Source organism: Uloborus diversus, chromosome 4 (assembly GCF_026930045.1).
Source record: "Uloborus diversus isolate 005 chromosome 4, Udiv.v.3.1, whole genome shotgun sequence".
In the NCBI taxonomy this organism is placed as follows: Eukaryota; Metazoa; Arthropoda; class Arachnida; order Araneae; family Uloboridae; genus Uloborus; species Uloborus diversus.
The window spans coordinates 108,860,616-108,877,063 of record NC_072734.1 but is presented as its reverse complement, the minus strand read 5'-3'; the positions used below and the strand labels follow the sequence as shown (position 1 = coordinate 108,877,063).

Here is a 16,448-nt window from a genome sequence, read left to right as displayed (position 1 = left end):
ATTAAAAATGGTTTAACTAAAAATGCGAAATCTCGCCAAGGCTACTTTCCTCGCACAATACTAAAACTATAACCCTAAACAAATTTGGCGAAACCTTTCAGCTGAGAATAAAAGGAATAAAGTAAATTCTTTCTCGGTGAAACATTTTTCATTTTGTTCTACGATAATATATTCAAGAAAATATTTTGCATACCGTCCATTCCAACTAAATGCTGCTGTAAAAGATGGTTAGTTAAATTAATTTAAGATTAAATAAACTCATATTCTTACAAATTCATACAAAACAATAAAATTTTTTACCTTGTATAACGTTATCCAAGTTTGTTAATCCAGTTTTCGCTTTCACCATTTTCAATCAACTCATATTTTAGAAGGAAATAAGGAAAACTAACATTATTTTGAGAAGCTCGAGAATACTACTAAGGGACGAATTAATTTCTGTAGCTGAAAGCAAACTAAGACTCATCGATTGCGTTAATAAATACTCAGAACAAACTGCCTGTGGTTACGTCAACAGACACACGTGGAACGCAACGTGGCAATGTTGTAGTTTCATCGGCAGTTTTGTAAATCACCGCAAGGTAGCGTATTCGAGCGCTGGAGTTCCGAATTTTAAATTTTGTTTTGTTGTTGTTGCTCAGACGAACTTTATTGCTACAGAAAAGCTCAGATTTTTTTTTTTCTTATAGAGTGTGTTTTGTTCTTAGTACGAAAAGAAACGCGCGGATAAATTTTTTTCTGGTTGTGCTTAACAGTTTTAATTTGATGTATGTAAAATAATTAAGTTTTATTGTTTATAACAACTCTTATTTTTAAATCAGTGGGTCTTTGTATGTTCTGTTTGCCAATTTTCGTTTGTCTGCTCTATTGAGCCGAAATTTCAGTTAATATAAAATTTGCACCTTATGACTTGGTTTCGATGTAACATGGTACATACTCCTTGATTTACATTATTTCAAGGTCTCGTATAACACGGTTTCGATATAACACGGGACATCGTTTCGATATAACACGGTACACATTGACATGATTTGTGATATGTACATAATTAGTTAGGTTAAAAAATGAATAAAAAAACCATTTATAAAAAAGTCTCGTATAACACTGTTTTGATACTACACGAACAAATTAACCATGTTATACGAGGGATACCTGTATAACTTAAAAATTTCTCGTACCAAAGATATTTAAATGAATTAATTTCGAACATATTTTTCATTTTGTTTAAGTTTAAAATAAAGCTTTTATTTTTTTAAATTCAGTACAAGAGCTTTAAAACAATGCCTGTTAGGGTAGACCGACCAGTGAATGAACAGTTCAGCACAATTTCATTTTTTAAAAATCCTAGTAATTTTAAATTCTATACGATACAGATCGTGATGGCTGAAAAATTTTAATTGATCTATGTAAATATCTCAAAAAATCGCGGGAACTTAAATGGTACCGCTTCCGACTTTTTTAGGTGTTTAAAGAAAAAATGGCACAACGACCCAGTGAATGAACACCCCGAACCAGTAAATGAACACAAATTGGTCCAGTGAATGAACATGATAAATTTTGATTCAAAAAGAAACTAAGTTTCTTTGAGATTTATCTATCTATCGATGTAACTATCTATATCTATTTATCTATCTATTTGTATAACTATCTCTATCTATCTATCTATCTATCTATATAACTATCCATATCTATTTATCTATTTATATAACTATCTATATCTATCTATCTATATTTATCTTTTTATATCTCTATCCATCTATCAATATACAGTAGGCGCTGCTTAATGTGATCACGGTTAATGTTATCATTCGCTTAATGTTATCAGAATCGCAAAGTCCCGGAACACTTGTATGTTAACACACGTTAAAAAAGTCGGATATTGTAGTCAGCGTCTTCGTTTATTGTTATCACTTTTTCATAAACTTTCAATTTTTTCCCTGTTTTTGTTCCTCAATTAACAAAAATACATACGCAAACCCTGACGAGACTAACTTTCTGTGTAGCATTTTGTGGTTTTCAATAGCAGTTCAAAATTTTTTTAGGAATGAAGCTACAGAAAGTTCGCCCCCAGTGACCACAGACTCCCCCTAAGAAAACTTTCTTTTGCACCTAAAAAAATTCAGTCGCTGGACATGGCATTGATGTAGGACGCCATTGTTCCCATTACTTTGTAAGCTGTAAAAGAATTGTGTCGAGATTGAAAACAAAGCGAAGTTAAATAAAAATTTAAACAACAAGCAAAACCATGCTGGAAAAGATAGAAAAGCTGAATGCTTTGAAACTGGTTTACGAATGTCAGGGAAAACGATCATATTTTACTTCACTTATTACTATGTGATTAAAAATTGCATAATTTAGCTTTAACTTTTTATGATTTCGATATTTCCATTCTGTCAATTTAATAATTTATAATTTGAAACCGCATTTAGTTGAGTCACTGTGATTTTAATTTGAGGTCGCCAAACTAAATGCACCTTAATTGAAAAAAAAATCATTATTTTGTATTTCCTGGATTCTTTTCGGTTAGTGTTATCAGTCGGTTATTGTTAGCAAATTATATTGTCCCAAAGTGATCACATTAAGCGAAACCTACTGTACCTTTCTATCTATTTTTCTATCTACACTTCTATCGGTCTATCTCTACGTCTCTTTACCTATTTATCAATGTACTTATCTATTTTTCTATCTATCTACTTATATGTATCTAGCTATCTATATATTTATCTATCTATGTATCTATCTACTTATCTATTTATATATCGTATCTATCTATCTCTGTCCATTTACCTATTTATCAATGTACTTATCTATTTTTCTATCAATCTATCTATCTCTGTCCATTTACCTATTTATCAATGTACTTATCTATTTTTCTATCAATCTATCTATCTACTTATGTTTATCTATCTATCGACTTATATATCTATCTATCAATTTATCTACTTATCTATCTCTATATATCTATCTACTTATCTGTCCACTTATCTATCTATGTATGTATCTATCTATCTACTTATCTATCTATCTATATATTAATCTATCTACTTATCTATCTATCTGTCTATCTACCTAACTATCTACCTGTTTATCTGTCTGTACATCTAAATATCTACCAATCTATTATCCTAATCAATATATTTCTCTATCTATCTACCTGCTTTTTTACCTGTCTACCTATCTATCTTCCTACCTCCTTATCAATATATCTACCTATCTATATCTCTCCACCAATCTATATCTATCGGTCTATCTACCTGTCTATATATCTTACCTACTATCTATCTCTATATCAGTCTCTCTACCTAGCTATCTATCTATTCTCTCTCTTTGTATACATATTTCTATTTCTCTATCTCTCTATATAACTATCTATCTATCAAGAGAAATAAAGATATAGAAAAGATAGATGTAGGTAGGTAGGTTAGTATACAGATAGAGATATAGATAGATAAAAGATAAAACTCAGTAAAAAGTGCATTGTTTACAAAGACAAAAATAAAGAAGTTATAAAATATGTAATGAAATACATAAATAAATAAGCATATAAAACTATCTGCATTACAAAAAAGTACGAAAGTGAAAATATTTCATAGAAACTTCAAATTTCTTTTTAAATCAAAAGAAATTTTGCCATTGTTCATTCACTGGGTTTTCGTAATTTTTCGTACCCAGTGACTGCACACCCCTTTTCCTGAAAATCTACGCATTCTGCATTGACTGAAACAATTTAAATCCTTAGTCTAAATATATATACTTAATTTTTCTTTCGTAGAGTTAAAAAATAAAATTTATCGATAAAAATAATATGTATCAAAATTACTGCTAGCACGAAACCAGCCTTATTATTTTGAAAGAAAGAACGATTCACGGCAGTAAAAAGTTCAAATATTTTCCAGGAAAAAAATACGCATCCAAAGTAACCAATCAGGTGTCAGATAGCTTATAATATCAATAAAGAACGCTTTTGTAATGAATTTATTCAGAATTTTTTTTTTTTGGAAGCTTATTTTTTTTTATAAAAAAAATAACGCTCTGTTCATTCATTGGGTGGTGTTCACTCACTGGTCGGTCTACCTTATTTAATATTACTTTTATATTTTCGCAAATTTCTTAAGACATACACATCATTTATTTTGATGTAACTTTTAAAATATTAGGGTTCTTTTTTGTTATTTATTACGAATAAAATCTGAAAAGATAAGACTGGAATTTATGTGAAATTGTAACTTTTAGAAATACGGATTAATCAGCCACGAAATAGAAATGCTAAAAGAAAAAATGTTTAAAAACAAATAAGTAAATAAAAAAAAGTTTGTTGCTGTCTCTGTCTCTCAAAACCAGGCTGCAATCCTTGATTTTGCGTACATTGTAATTTTTCAGAAACGAAATCATGTTTTAAGTGTGTTCGAGTGTATTTCGGGATGTATATAAAAGTTCTCATTTATCTTTTATAGGGTGCTCCAAATTCTGTTGTTATATAAGTTAATTTTTGATTCGTAGGTGATATTTTAGTTTACTTTCTTGCAAATTTTTCATTGATTGCACGCTACAGCTTTTTTTTTTTCCTCCCTATTTTGGAAATTAAATCCAGTCATACATTTTTTTAGGAGGAACATTAGTCATTGACACCTTTAATAGTGAATCCTTTTTTTCTTACATTTTTCGCGTACTAAATCTCTTATACGTTTAGCAAAATTACATATTTGCAGTTCTTCGCAAGATGTAAATGGCTTTCATGATTTTTGAATCGCTCTTTTTATTAATTGTATTTTATGCAACTGCTTTAAATAAACATTTTGATGATTTGAACACAGTTGTACTGTTTCTTATTTTATTTATTTTTTCCTTTCAGTGTTCATTAGTCTCTGTTAGAACCTTGTACGTCATTACAAGGTAAGTTTTTTTTTTATTATTAACGACATTGCTTTCAACATTACTGATTGCATTAATGATTTGTGTTTTTACTTTTTCATTATTTCTATAAATCATACAGCTTATGAAATATATTGCTTTTGTGATGAAATAAGTAATTTTATTCACATTAGCTAGTAATGGATCTTCGTGCACAGCTCAACGCCTATATAGCGAAGTGTCTTCTAAATATAGGCACCAGCCTTACAAGGAATATTTATTGTAAGAGTTTGAGAAAAAAATTACATAGGGACCTATTACCAGAAATGCTGTTAATTTGGGGGCACGGCAGTGCCCCCGCCAAGTCGAGCGCGAAGCAAACACTGCCGTACCATTCTTTACTGGAACCATCTCGCCGCATTTTCAGACCCCTATTTGAGAACCTTATGATGAGACTAGAAAGCAGAAATTTTCGTCATCCAGTAAGCTATAATCACATACTTAAAATCCGAAATTTCAAGTCTGTAGATCATTTAGTTCCGAAGTTAAGTGAAAGCAAAGTTTCGCATTTATGACACTCACTCATGATCATCAAACTAGTACTTCCCATAAACTCAGAGAGGTGAAATTTGGTACAGAGTTAGGGTTTGATGGCCACATAAAGGGAAAACTATGAAAACTAGGCTAATTGAAGATCTGGAGTGACCCTGATAAGAAAACACAAGAGCCCAACCAAACTATTAGAGATCGACATACAACCTTTACAAAAAATATTCAACTTGGCGGGCCGCTTCATTTGATGTCAAAAATCGACAGCTGAAGTATCTAATGAAGAACCCTCAGGTGTATTAGAGATATGGTAATGCCCCCTTCTACTATTGGTACAAAAAAAATCGACTGTCATTGCAAAAGTCCAGCGTAGTGGGACACCATCTTCTGACTTAATCTAGCCTAACTTTAGTCTACTCGAACATTACACAAATTAAATGTTTCTACAAAAAGAAGTGAAATCCCACCAAAAACATTCTGTAAAAAACTAGCCAAGTCTCGATGGAGCTGCTTGTTTATCTCTAAAAAGTAGTGAAATCTAGAAAAAGTCCTGACAAGTCTAAGGTTCCTTACTGCGATTTCTTTATTATTATAGTTAATGTTGTGTGACTTGGCCGTAAAAGGGTACACAAGGGTACAAAACCAGGTGCTCCATGACACCATTGCACCAATCTTTCGCCAGAACCACTACCCATTGACGATGGAAAATTGCCACTTGGAAAACGTGTAAACAAAATTGACCAGTACCCACTAAGGTATAAAGAATGTCTAACGGCCAAGTCACACAACATTAACTATAATAATAAAGAAATCGCAGTAAGGAACCTGAGACTTGTCAGGACTTTTTCTAGATTTCACTACTATTTAGAGATAAACAAGCAGCTCCATCGAGACTTGGCTAGTTTTTTACAGAATGTTTTTGGTGGGATAATCTTTACAGAGGGTGTGACAAAGAACTTGGACAAAGTTTGCATCATCGAATGGAAGTAAACTAATTTCTTATTAATGAGTGTTTATTTGTTTTTATCTCTCACTTCAGTTAGGAATTAATTTATAATCAATCTCCTAGGTTTTTTTAATGCTAAACCAAGCAATAGATTTGCTGTTTTAAAGCTGTTTAACCAAGAAGAATGACAGTTTGTTTGCTTGATGTACCTCAAAAAACAGTGTTTGAGGCTATATGCCATTTCAAGGAGCCTGAAAATGATAGTCGACGTCCAGGAAGTATACAAAAAGTATAATGAACGCTTCAGTTAAGCGTGAGATCCACAAAAAGCGAGTTCAGTGAAATCCTCGGGTTTCCATGGCAGAGGTTGTTAGTGAAACGGGAATAAGTGATCGATCAGTGCGGCTAAGGTCAAAAACAGAGCTCATACAAAAGCTTCACAAGTTCCTAAAAGTTCAGCCTTTTTCTGCAGAAAACAAACTCATGCTGTCCAAAAACTTTTGACGAGAGCAAGACACCGCAGGGGAGAGATTTCTTTTACTGACGAGCAGCTCTTAATCATTCAACCAACTCATAACTCTCAGAACGATAGGATTCGGTTTGCAGACACTTGACAAATGTTGTACTTCACCAAAATCCGAAGTTGGTCTTAGTGTGTGGCGAAATTTGCACAAGCGGCAAAAAAAAAAAAAAAAAAAAAAAAAAAAAAAAAAAAAAAAAACTTTTTTTTTTTTGGGATGAGGGCGTTAAAATAACTCAAAAAGTGTACCAGCAAGACATTTTAGAAGCTGTTGTACTCCAGTGAGCCAATAAGCACTCTGGCAATGTAGACTTAACTTTCCTTTCAGAAACTCCGCACCAGCTTAATTTTCCAAAAGGACAAGAGTGCAAGTTGAAAAGTGCATAGTGAATTTTCCTGATATGTTATCTCTATGTGGACATCCTACTCGCTAGACATCAATCCAATGGATTACAGTGTGTGGCCTATTTTAGAGTTCAGGGTTTTCCCTAAATCACACAAAAGTTTAGACACTCTTAATCAATTTCTTTGGCGGAAATATGATAGAGTATAGGTAAAATACTTGCGGCCAATGGCTGAAAATTTCAACAAGGTCTACTCAAATGACTAATGGTGGTGTTTTATTAATTTTCCATAAAGTTGAATGAAAAATTATTTGTCCTAGTTTTTTTGCTGCACCCTGTATAGGTAATCAGTGTACTGCAGAGGATAGTTATAAATTGCACTTGAGTGGTAATCAGCGGGAAGATATAAAAACAGGGAGTTATGCAATTTTTTTCCTTAGCTTATGGGCAGTTCTCAAAAGGTGGGAGCAAATACAGATCTCAACTTTGAAGCTTCAACACCTAATAAGTTTCATTTTAATTAACTCAAAAATTTTTGAGTTAAATTATAATACTGTATAGAGACAAGAATTGACATAAATTATGGCAAAAATGCTCTTCAAATGCCCTTAAAAAATATTTTCTTTGCTAAAAGGCACAATTTTGTACATACCAAAACGTTAACTGAGCAAATGTACCATTAAAAATTTTTTTTTTTTAAATTATTTCTTACTAGCTTTTACCCGCGGCTTCGCTCACGTTGATGAGTTTTTTTTCAATCGATTCAAGTTAATGGTCAACACAGGAAGAGGTCAAATAGTTACCAAAAACCAGTTTCGCCGACACATTTAAAATGCCCCAAAAGTTATAATGAAAACTGAAAATCAAGGGAAGGGGAGGGGTAAATGAAATGTCGGCGAAACTGGGAAGACAACCAAAAAATCACACAACATAAATCAGGAAAACGTTCAGGAGTTGTAAAGAAGTCAGTTTTGGTAATCCTCAAAAATTCCAATTCGAGTGAGGTCAACAATTCTTAAATAAAGTCAACCATTTCCCTTATAATCCCCATCAAATGGTGTCCACCAGCGCTACACCTGCTATCTAAGTTATTATGTAGCTTCTTACCGGAGAAATCGTCTCAAAATAGGGTCGACAGTCACTACAAATCCAGATTCTAATAATGTCCCTTTAGAGTGAGAACATCAAACCTTTAAAATCCCCCACGTGAAGAATATTAACTGTTTCTTAACAACGAAACAGTCCTGATTAAAATACCAAAAAAGTTCAGAGTAAAAATACCATTAAAATCAGAGTAAGAACAACAGTTTTTTTTTTTAAGTTCCCATTTAAATGAGGACAATAGTACAAAAAACTTCTCATTTCGGAAAGAGAAACATTCCCTAAAGTCTCTATTAGAATGGCGTTTTCAAATAACATCTCCCTCTGAAGATCTCCTTCATGATTAATTCCGAAAATTTTCATCAGTACAGGTCCGATAGCATAAAAAACAAATTAAAAAAAAGAAATAACAATACTCTCTATTGTCGCTATTAAAGAAGGGATATTAATTCCATAAAATCCTAATTAGCACCATTAATCCTTAAAAACACACATACACACATACACAAAAAGAAAAAATAAATTAAAAGTCCCCAAAAGTTTCTATTAGAATAGTCTCTCTCAGTGTTTTCAAATAATATTTCCCTCTGATAATCTCAGTCATGATTATTTCCAAAAATCTTCATCAGTACAGGTCTGATAGGATAAAAAACAAATAAAAGAACAAAAAGAAAATAAAAGAAAGAAAGAAAGAACAATATTCTCCATTGTTGCCAGTAAAATAGGGACATTAATTCCACAAAATCCTAATTAGCATCATTAAGCCTTAAAAATACACACACAAAAAAGAAAAGTTTCATTAAAATTTAAAAAAATTCGCCAGTGCGTAACGTAGTCGCCTGGTAAGTCTGGAGATATAAAATGGATTTGGTGGATTAATTTACATTTTAATAGCAGTTTTAATGTTATTTGAGCGTGTTGTTTCACTAATTTGGTGGATTAATTTTAACTGCAATACCCTATACATAGTATTTAATGATAATTTTACCAAAATTAGTTTGGCGAAGTTTTTACATTTCAATGCAAATTTTGTAATGGCTGCAGAGCCAAGAATTTTGAACACTCATCCCGACCGCGTTATCATAACTCTGCCTATCGAATAAGTTTTTAAAATGTCTTTTTTTTTTTTTTGCAATTAAATTCATTTTCTTCAACGAATGCAATCTAATTCATTATTTATTTTTGCAATTAAAAGCAGCGTAAAAATGTAAAATAATCTAAATCCACTATTTATCGGAAAAAGGACCACAGTGCCATACATTCGCCAGAGACTTGTCAAGTTCATAAAACTGCGTAAGATGTTTGCTTTATCTACATTAATACGATATGAATTTTAATTCCGAACAGAAGATGCTACAAAGAAAATGTTTTACATGTATTTGGCCTTTCCTCTTAAAAAATAAATATTTTTTCGATGGTAACTGGGGGTAGGGGGCAGACTCTATTTAATAACTTTCTTTATTTAGTTACCAGATTGTTGTACATAGCAAAAATACCTGGCTTTGCCTGGGTCAGTAATAATTATGAGAAACAATCATTACTTGCCCTTGTTTTCTGTTTTAAGCGAAAGAATTTAAAACAAACCTTTTTGACGTGATTAAAAATCGAACTTCTTCCTTACTCATTAAACTAAAATAGAAATAAGTATAAAGAACAAAATAGTATTCAATTAGAAACTATACAAATTTGAAGAATTTCCGAAATATGAAATTAAACTTTACATTTACATGTTTAAAAAGATTTATCTGTTAGTACTTTTTTTTAAAATCTAAAACCTTCTCTGTATGGCTATTGATGTACGAACTGTTTTAAAAAATGTAGCCGCCCGCGTTCCCCTAACACTTGCTTTTTTTTTTTTTTTTTTGAAATTCCAATTTTTGTGGGCACTTGGTGCGGTTTATAATCTTACCAAATTTGCGAGAATCATTTTGGGACACTTTCGATAATACTCCCCCTCCTTACTAATTTTTATTATAGAAATATTGTTGCCCGATGCTGAGATACTTTTGGTCAAAATAAAATGGTGCTAAACGGTTTCATCCGAAATGTTTCCAAAATAAGTAGTAAAATTTGGCGATTGTTTGAAATCGTGCAAAAAGAAAAATTAATGGAAGTTTTTGCGCGATTTGTGGATTTGCCTAATTTAGTTGTTGAGTTATTTTTACACAGTATTTTTTTTTTTTTAAATATCTTTGATTGGCGATATTTTGTTTATATGGTGAAAGCTGAGAAACATTATTACGTAGTCTTTGGGCTCAAAAACAGCGACAGTGGAAAAAACTGCCAAATGCATCAGCTACTGAAATCTTTCTGAAAAAATTCTGGCGATATTTCTGCTGGTTGGTTGGATATAGTGAGCAAGTGTCCAATCAGCATAAATAATAATAATAAACCATTAATTACATAAGTTCCGTTTAAAAGTAAAATGATCAGCCAAATCCATTTATTTTTAGCCAATCTTGTGGAAAAACGTTACTTTAAGATTTGACTTGAGAAATGCCTCAAAAAGTCAGACGAAACGCAAAAATATTCAACAATACAACAATTCTTGGGAGTTGAGATGACACACTAAATAATGACTTGGGTTGATGAAAGCCTTCGAACAGGGAACAAAAAAGCTCATAACTCGTTTTTTATACAACTTAGAAACTTCGAACAGATGCTATCTTCAGCAGAAAAATTGGCGCTTTCGATGGACATATAATGTTAATATGTGCACTTTTTTTTCCACCCTCCAATTGGGGCATTTATGCGAAAATTGGGACTAAAATTGGAATAAAAAGGGAACTATCAATCGGATTTTTTTCGAACTGGTCTATAAACCTTCCCAGTACCAAACTGAACAAACGGTGAAAGTTTCATCCAAATCTGCCGGGTAGTTTCTGAGATCTTAGGGAACAAATTTACCAAACTCCATTTTTATATATTAAGATACGTTTCAAAAAAAAAAAAATAAAGGTATGAATCTCACACTGAATACTTTTTTGTTAATATTTTACACAAATAACAAAAGTAAAGGCAGATTATTTACTTTGTAAACGATTTTAGAAAAAGGTAAGTTTGAAGTTTGATGCATGTCCAAAAGTTACGATCTTTACAATGCTATTATTTGAGAACTAAGTATATGATGTTTTCGTTTTAAAGGTATTTATCGATGCTCAGAATCAATTTTTAATTGTTTAAAAGTGTTTTCATAAGCTTTTATGTCGTATCTTAGAAGAAAAATAATTTTCCTTACACATACATGTGAGGTGTCCAAATGGCGTTACGATCTTGATGCCGATAATTCTATCCGTTTATTCATAATTTTTGATGATCCACTGTTTCTAACCTCAATAAAAAAAGGTTATTGTAATGTTATCTTCTTTAATCCATTGGTATTTTGCATAATTAGTATGTTACACATTGAACAATACATAAATTACAGTAGAAACATGGCTGGTTATGATCGTAACAAAAGCCATTTTGCGCTAAAGTCGCCAAGCAAACCTCCGTTGGCGACAACACAGTATACGATAAGCTAAAGGTTACCAGAGGGGAATTCCAGTTTGACAAATGTAGTTTATCATCAGCTGCATTAGTTTTGGCGACTTTATCACCTGCGCTAGCATTCCCCCCCCCCCCCCCCCGCTTTTATTATTTTAGAATTTTTTGAGCAATCACGATTGCTTCTTGTTCTCATTTGACCGTCTTTGGTGTCCGTGCCTTTTCCCCCCCCACCGTCACCTCCAGGCGCGACTCGGTCCTCCGGTAGCTGCTCCTGGTCTGTAGCGTCCATGTCCCACACACATGCACGCTCATACACATACGCACTCACACACGTATACACTTGCGCCTTTGCACACATACACACATGCGCCTTTGCACACATACACACGCCAATGTTCATACACACAGGTCTACGCACACACAAAAGCCTACACATACACAACTAGTACACACGTCTCCGTTCAAGAGGAGAGGTAGGCTTGGAGGGACAGGAGCCGTGTTCTAGAAACAAGTGAGTAGAGTAGTAACCAATGAGTAGGATCCTGTCGCAACTTGTGATTGCGAAAAACATAATTTGAATTCAAAATTTCAGAATTCAAATTAATTTTTCTTTTTGAGCAATCACGATTGCTTATTGCTTTCATTTGACTGTTTTTGAGGTCCTTTGATTTTTCCCACCGCCACCCTCTGCACCATCACCGTGGATAGGCGGGCTCCTCACGCTGCTGCTCCTATAGCGAAAGCCGTCTCCAGGTTGCATCCATGTCCTACACACACGCGCATACATACACAACTACACACACACAAACACGTACATACAGACACTTACACATATACACACACAAAAACCTACATACACACACACACACACACACAAAACTACCCACACTTTCCTGCCTGCACACAGACACAAACACACATGCCTACACGCACATACCCCATACACACAATCACACATATCCCCCCCCTCACACACACTCGTGATTGCGAAAAACATAATTTGAATTCAAGATGTCAAAATTCAAATTATTTTTTTTTCTCTTCTTTCTTTTAGAAACATAATTTAACGATCTCCAAGTAGAAATACGAATTTCTTTTTTCAATAATTTTTTTAGACATCGTTTTAATTCTTATGACATTAGAAAAAATATTCATTATTAAAACTGATGTCACTTTTTACATTTGTATTATTTTTAATTTGAAGCTTTTTTTTTTTATCTTTCATCAACTTCTTCAAAATCATTCCAAAATTTTATTGTATGAAAAAAGCAGTATGTATAGCCATTCAAGTACTTCATTAATATCCTCTTCATTATTAAATTGACAAATTCGAAAAGTAGTAAATAAAATTTTCATTCGAAAAGTTAAAAATCAGATTAACAATTGTCAAAAATGGTGAAACTTACATTATGATGATGTCCAAAATCCGTTACCTACAGGACAAGGACAACAATGTCCAAAATCTGTTACCTACAGACTGCTGATTTAATTTGCTAATTAAATTTTTTTTATAAATACCTGTTGTCTTTTTCATGTTCATATATTGTGTTCTAGGTATGCATACTATAGAATTAAAGCAAAATTGATGTCAAATTTGAAAGTTTTTGAAATTGCTCAAAGTTAACTTTTTTGTTCCCACCTTTTGAGAACTGCCCTTATAAGGGTTCGTTGATTTAAATCAGCTTGACTTAATCATGATTTAAATCAAGTGATTTTTTTTAACAAAATCATCGATTAAAATCAAATGATTTTATTTTTATGAATTAGTTAATGCATTTTTAGAATGTGTTGCTCCAAATTTAACTATACTGCATTAATCTTTACTTCAACTGGCAAAACTACATAAATCCCTTTTTGTGTGTAACAGAAATATTGCTTTTAATCCAAAATCAATTCAGAACAAAATAAACATTGCCGTTTTTCTTATACACCATGGAGGATATACACTATATGACCAATAGTAAAAATAATGGGACACTTTGAAAAAATCACATTTTTACGAATTTCTCGAGAAATAAAAGACCAATTGCTCTTTAATTTTTTTCACATAAAAGTATACTCCAGCTGTCACTTTCCAATAAAACTTAAGTCTGCTATTTTTTTAGGGGACCAGCAACAAATTGAGGAAACAAAAAAAGGTGTTTGATTATACTTTATTGTAAATAGCTGGGAATAAGCTATAAATTTCAGAAATAAGTTACCATACTATGTCGAACTTATTTTTCTATTTTGTGAAAGTATCTCTTACACCCACGGAGATATAAGCCTTTCTTTCAAAAATACAAAATTTTTTTTAAAGGTTTTCGGCTCATAAAACGCAAAGTTTTCCGTCAAACGTTACTAAATTTTCGGAACATTTGACAGCATACAAGAGAAACATAATAATAAAATTTGAAGTTGAAAGATTGAAAATTTAATGAAATATGAACGTTTAAAGCAATTTTTCACTGCGCGTGCGCGAAAGATAGCTATTTATAACCAATATAATCGAAAGCCCAGATAGACCCTGCCACTTATAAAAAAATTCCACCTCGATATCTTCAAAATGTAAAACGTTATCAGCGACCTAATGAGCCGAATTTCAATCATTCTTTGATACGCGACGGCTCGTGAGGGATCGTTCGCAAATAATGTGTTTTTACCATGAACCACTCTGCACGATAACAGGTAAGTGTTGCCAGTTTGTGAACTACCCCTTACCTTTCATCGCCTATCATTGAACTATTGAAATTCGGCTCATTAAATCGTTGATAACTTTTTAAATTTTAAAGATATCGAAGTGGAATTTTTTAATGAGTCACAGAATCTATCTGGGCTTTGGGTTATGAAATTTATACATTGCTATCTTTCACGCATGCGCAGTAAAAAATTAATTGCTTTAAAATGTTCATTTTTCATTAAATTTTCAACCTTTTAACTTCAAATTTTATTAATATGTTTTTCTTGTACGCTGTCAAATATTCCGAAAGTTTAGTAACGTTAGACGGAAAGCTCTGCGTGTTATGAGCCGAAAACCTTCAAAAAAGATTTGTATTTTTGAAAGAAATGTTTATATTTCCGTGGTTGTGAGAGGAACTTTACGAAAACATATAAAAAAAAGTACTACATAGTATGTTAACTTATTTCTGAAATTTATAGTTTATTTCCAGTTAGTTACAATGAAATATGACCAAAAACCTTTTTTTGTTTCCTCAATTTGTTGCTGGTCCCCTAAATGAATAGCAGACTAAATTTTTATTGGAAAGTGACAGCTGGATTATACTTTTATGTGAAAAAAATTAAAGAGCAATTGGTCTTTTATTTCTCGAGAAATTCGTAAAAATGTGAATTTTTCAAAGTGTCCCAATACTTTTGCTCATATAGTGTAGTTAAGAAAAGTAATTGTTTGACATATTATTTTACACTAAAAAAGTACATTATGATTGAAAACTTATCTTTAAGCAAAGCACAAAACAAAATCACGACTAATCTAAACATTATAACTTATAACATATTTATAAAACTTAAAAATTTATTGAATGTATAGAGAACTTATCCTAATTTTAAAAGAAAGTTGAATGAATTCATTAGTTCAGATTGCTTTATTATGAAGGTTTTTTGCCTTCTTCATTTCATTAGAACAATTGAATCCATTTCAGAACTTTTGTTGACTCTAAGCTGATAAACATAGAAAACTGCCAAATTTTAAGAGTTTAATTTCTTAAAGGTTTGAAAATTATAATTTGTCGACAAAATTCGTAATTTTGCTCCAAACAACTCTTTTATGGCTTCAGTCCTTCAGTTGATGTAAACTCTGTTTCTGTATTTACAAACGTGCCGGTCGAGGGTTCATTGTTATGCCTCAAGAGTGAACACTTTCTGAATTTCATTTTACCTCTAAGGAAATTGGCGAGTTAATTTGTCTTACTCCGATTTGTTTAAAACAATGTTCTTTTGTTTTTAATGGCAGATTGTAATACTATGGTAAATGGTCTGGCTGTGGGAAACTCACTTATCCCCATTCTTAGTGCTTTATATTTACATACATTAATTGGAGGTTATGCTGTTTCAAAAATTACAGGTTCAATTTTTATGTTCGCTATGTTGATGACTGTTTTGTTTTTATGCACCATAATCATCCTAGTGTTGATGAGGCTTTAGTTATTTTAAACTCTATAGATCTTCATAATCAATTCTTGTATTAAGTTGAACGAAATAACTGCCTACCCTTTTTCTCGATGTTCTCGTTTCTCGAATCGAGTCTAGTTTTGAAACTACTGTTTATCGCAAACCTTTTGCTGCTTCTTTACCTCCTCACAGACTATCCTCTCATCCACCCAATAAAAATTATTCTGCTTTTAGATAATGCTGTTGTTAATCGTGCTCTCAAGACTTGTTCTTCACAGGGATTTCTTAAAGCAGAACTTAACTGTCACTGCAACTGCAGAACTTAGCTGTGGCAATTGATAGCGAATATCCGTCCACTTTGAGTGATTCCATTTATAAAAAGCTTTCTAAAAGATTCCGAAATAATGCTCGTAACAGAACTTTCATCACTAAGTTTAGTCGTTTTACCATTCTTTCTTTTTGTTAGTTTTCAGGTCGCTAAGATACTTCAACGATTCCATTTCCAGGTTGTGTTTTCTCTAATTAATAAACTTTCGTTCTC

General features: G+C 32.3%; 1 protein-coding gene across 1 annotated transcript in view; it reads left to right on the top strand.

The window, feature by feature from the left end:
* LOC129219626 (E3 ubiquitin-protein ligase AMFR-like) overlaps window positions 1-16,448 on the top strand; it is a 202,741-nt gene that overhangs the window by 141,547 nt on the left and 44,746 nt on the right. The window contains exon 5 of the mRNA XM_054853884.1: window positions 4,853-4,893. Coding sequence (XP_054709859.1) covers window positions 4,853-4,893 — 41 coding nt within the window. The remainder of the gene's footprint in view (window positions 1-4,852; window positions 4,894-16,448) is intronic.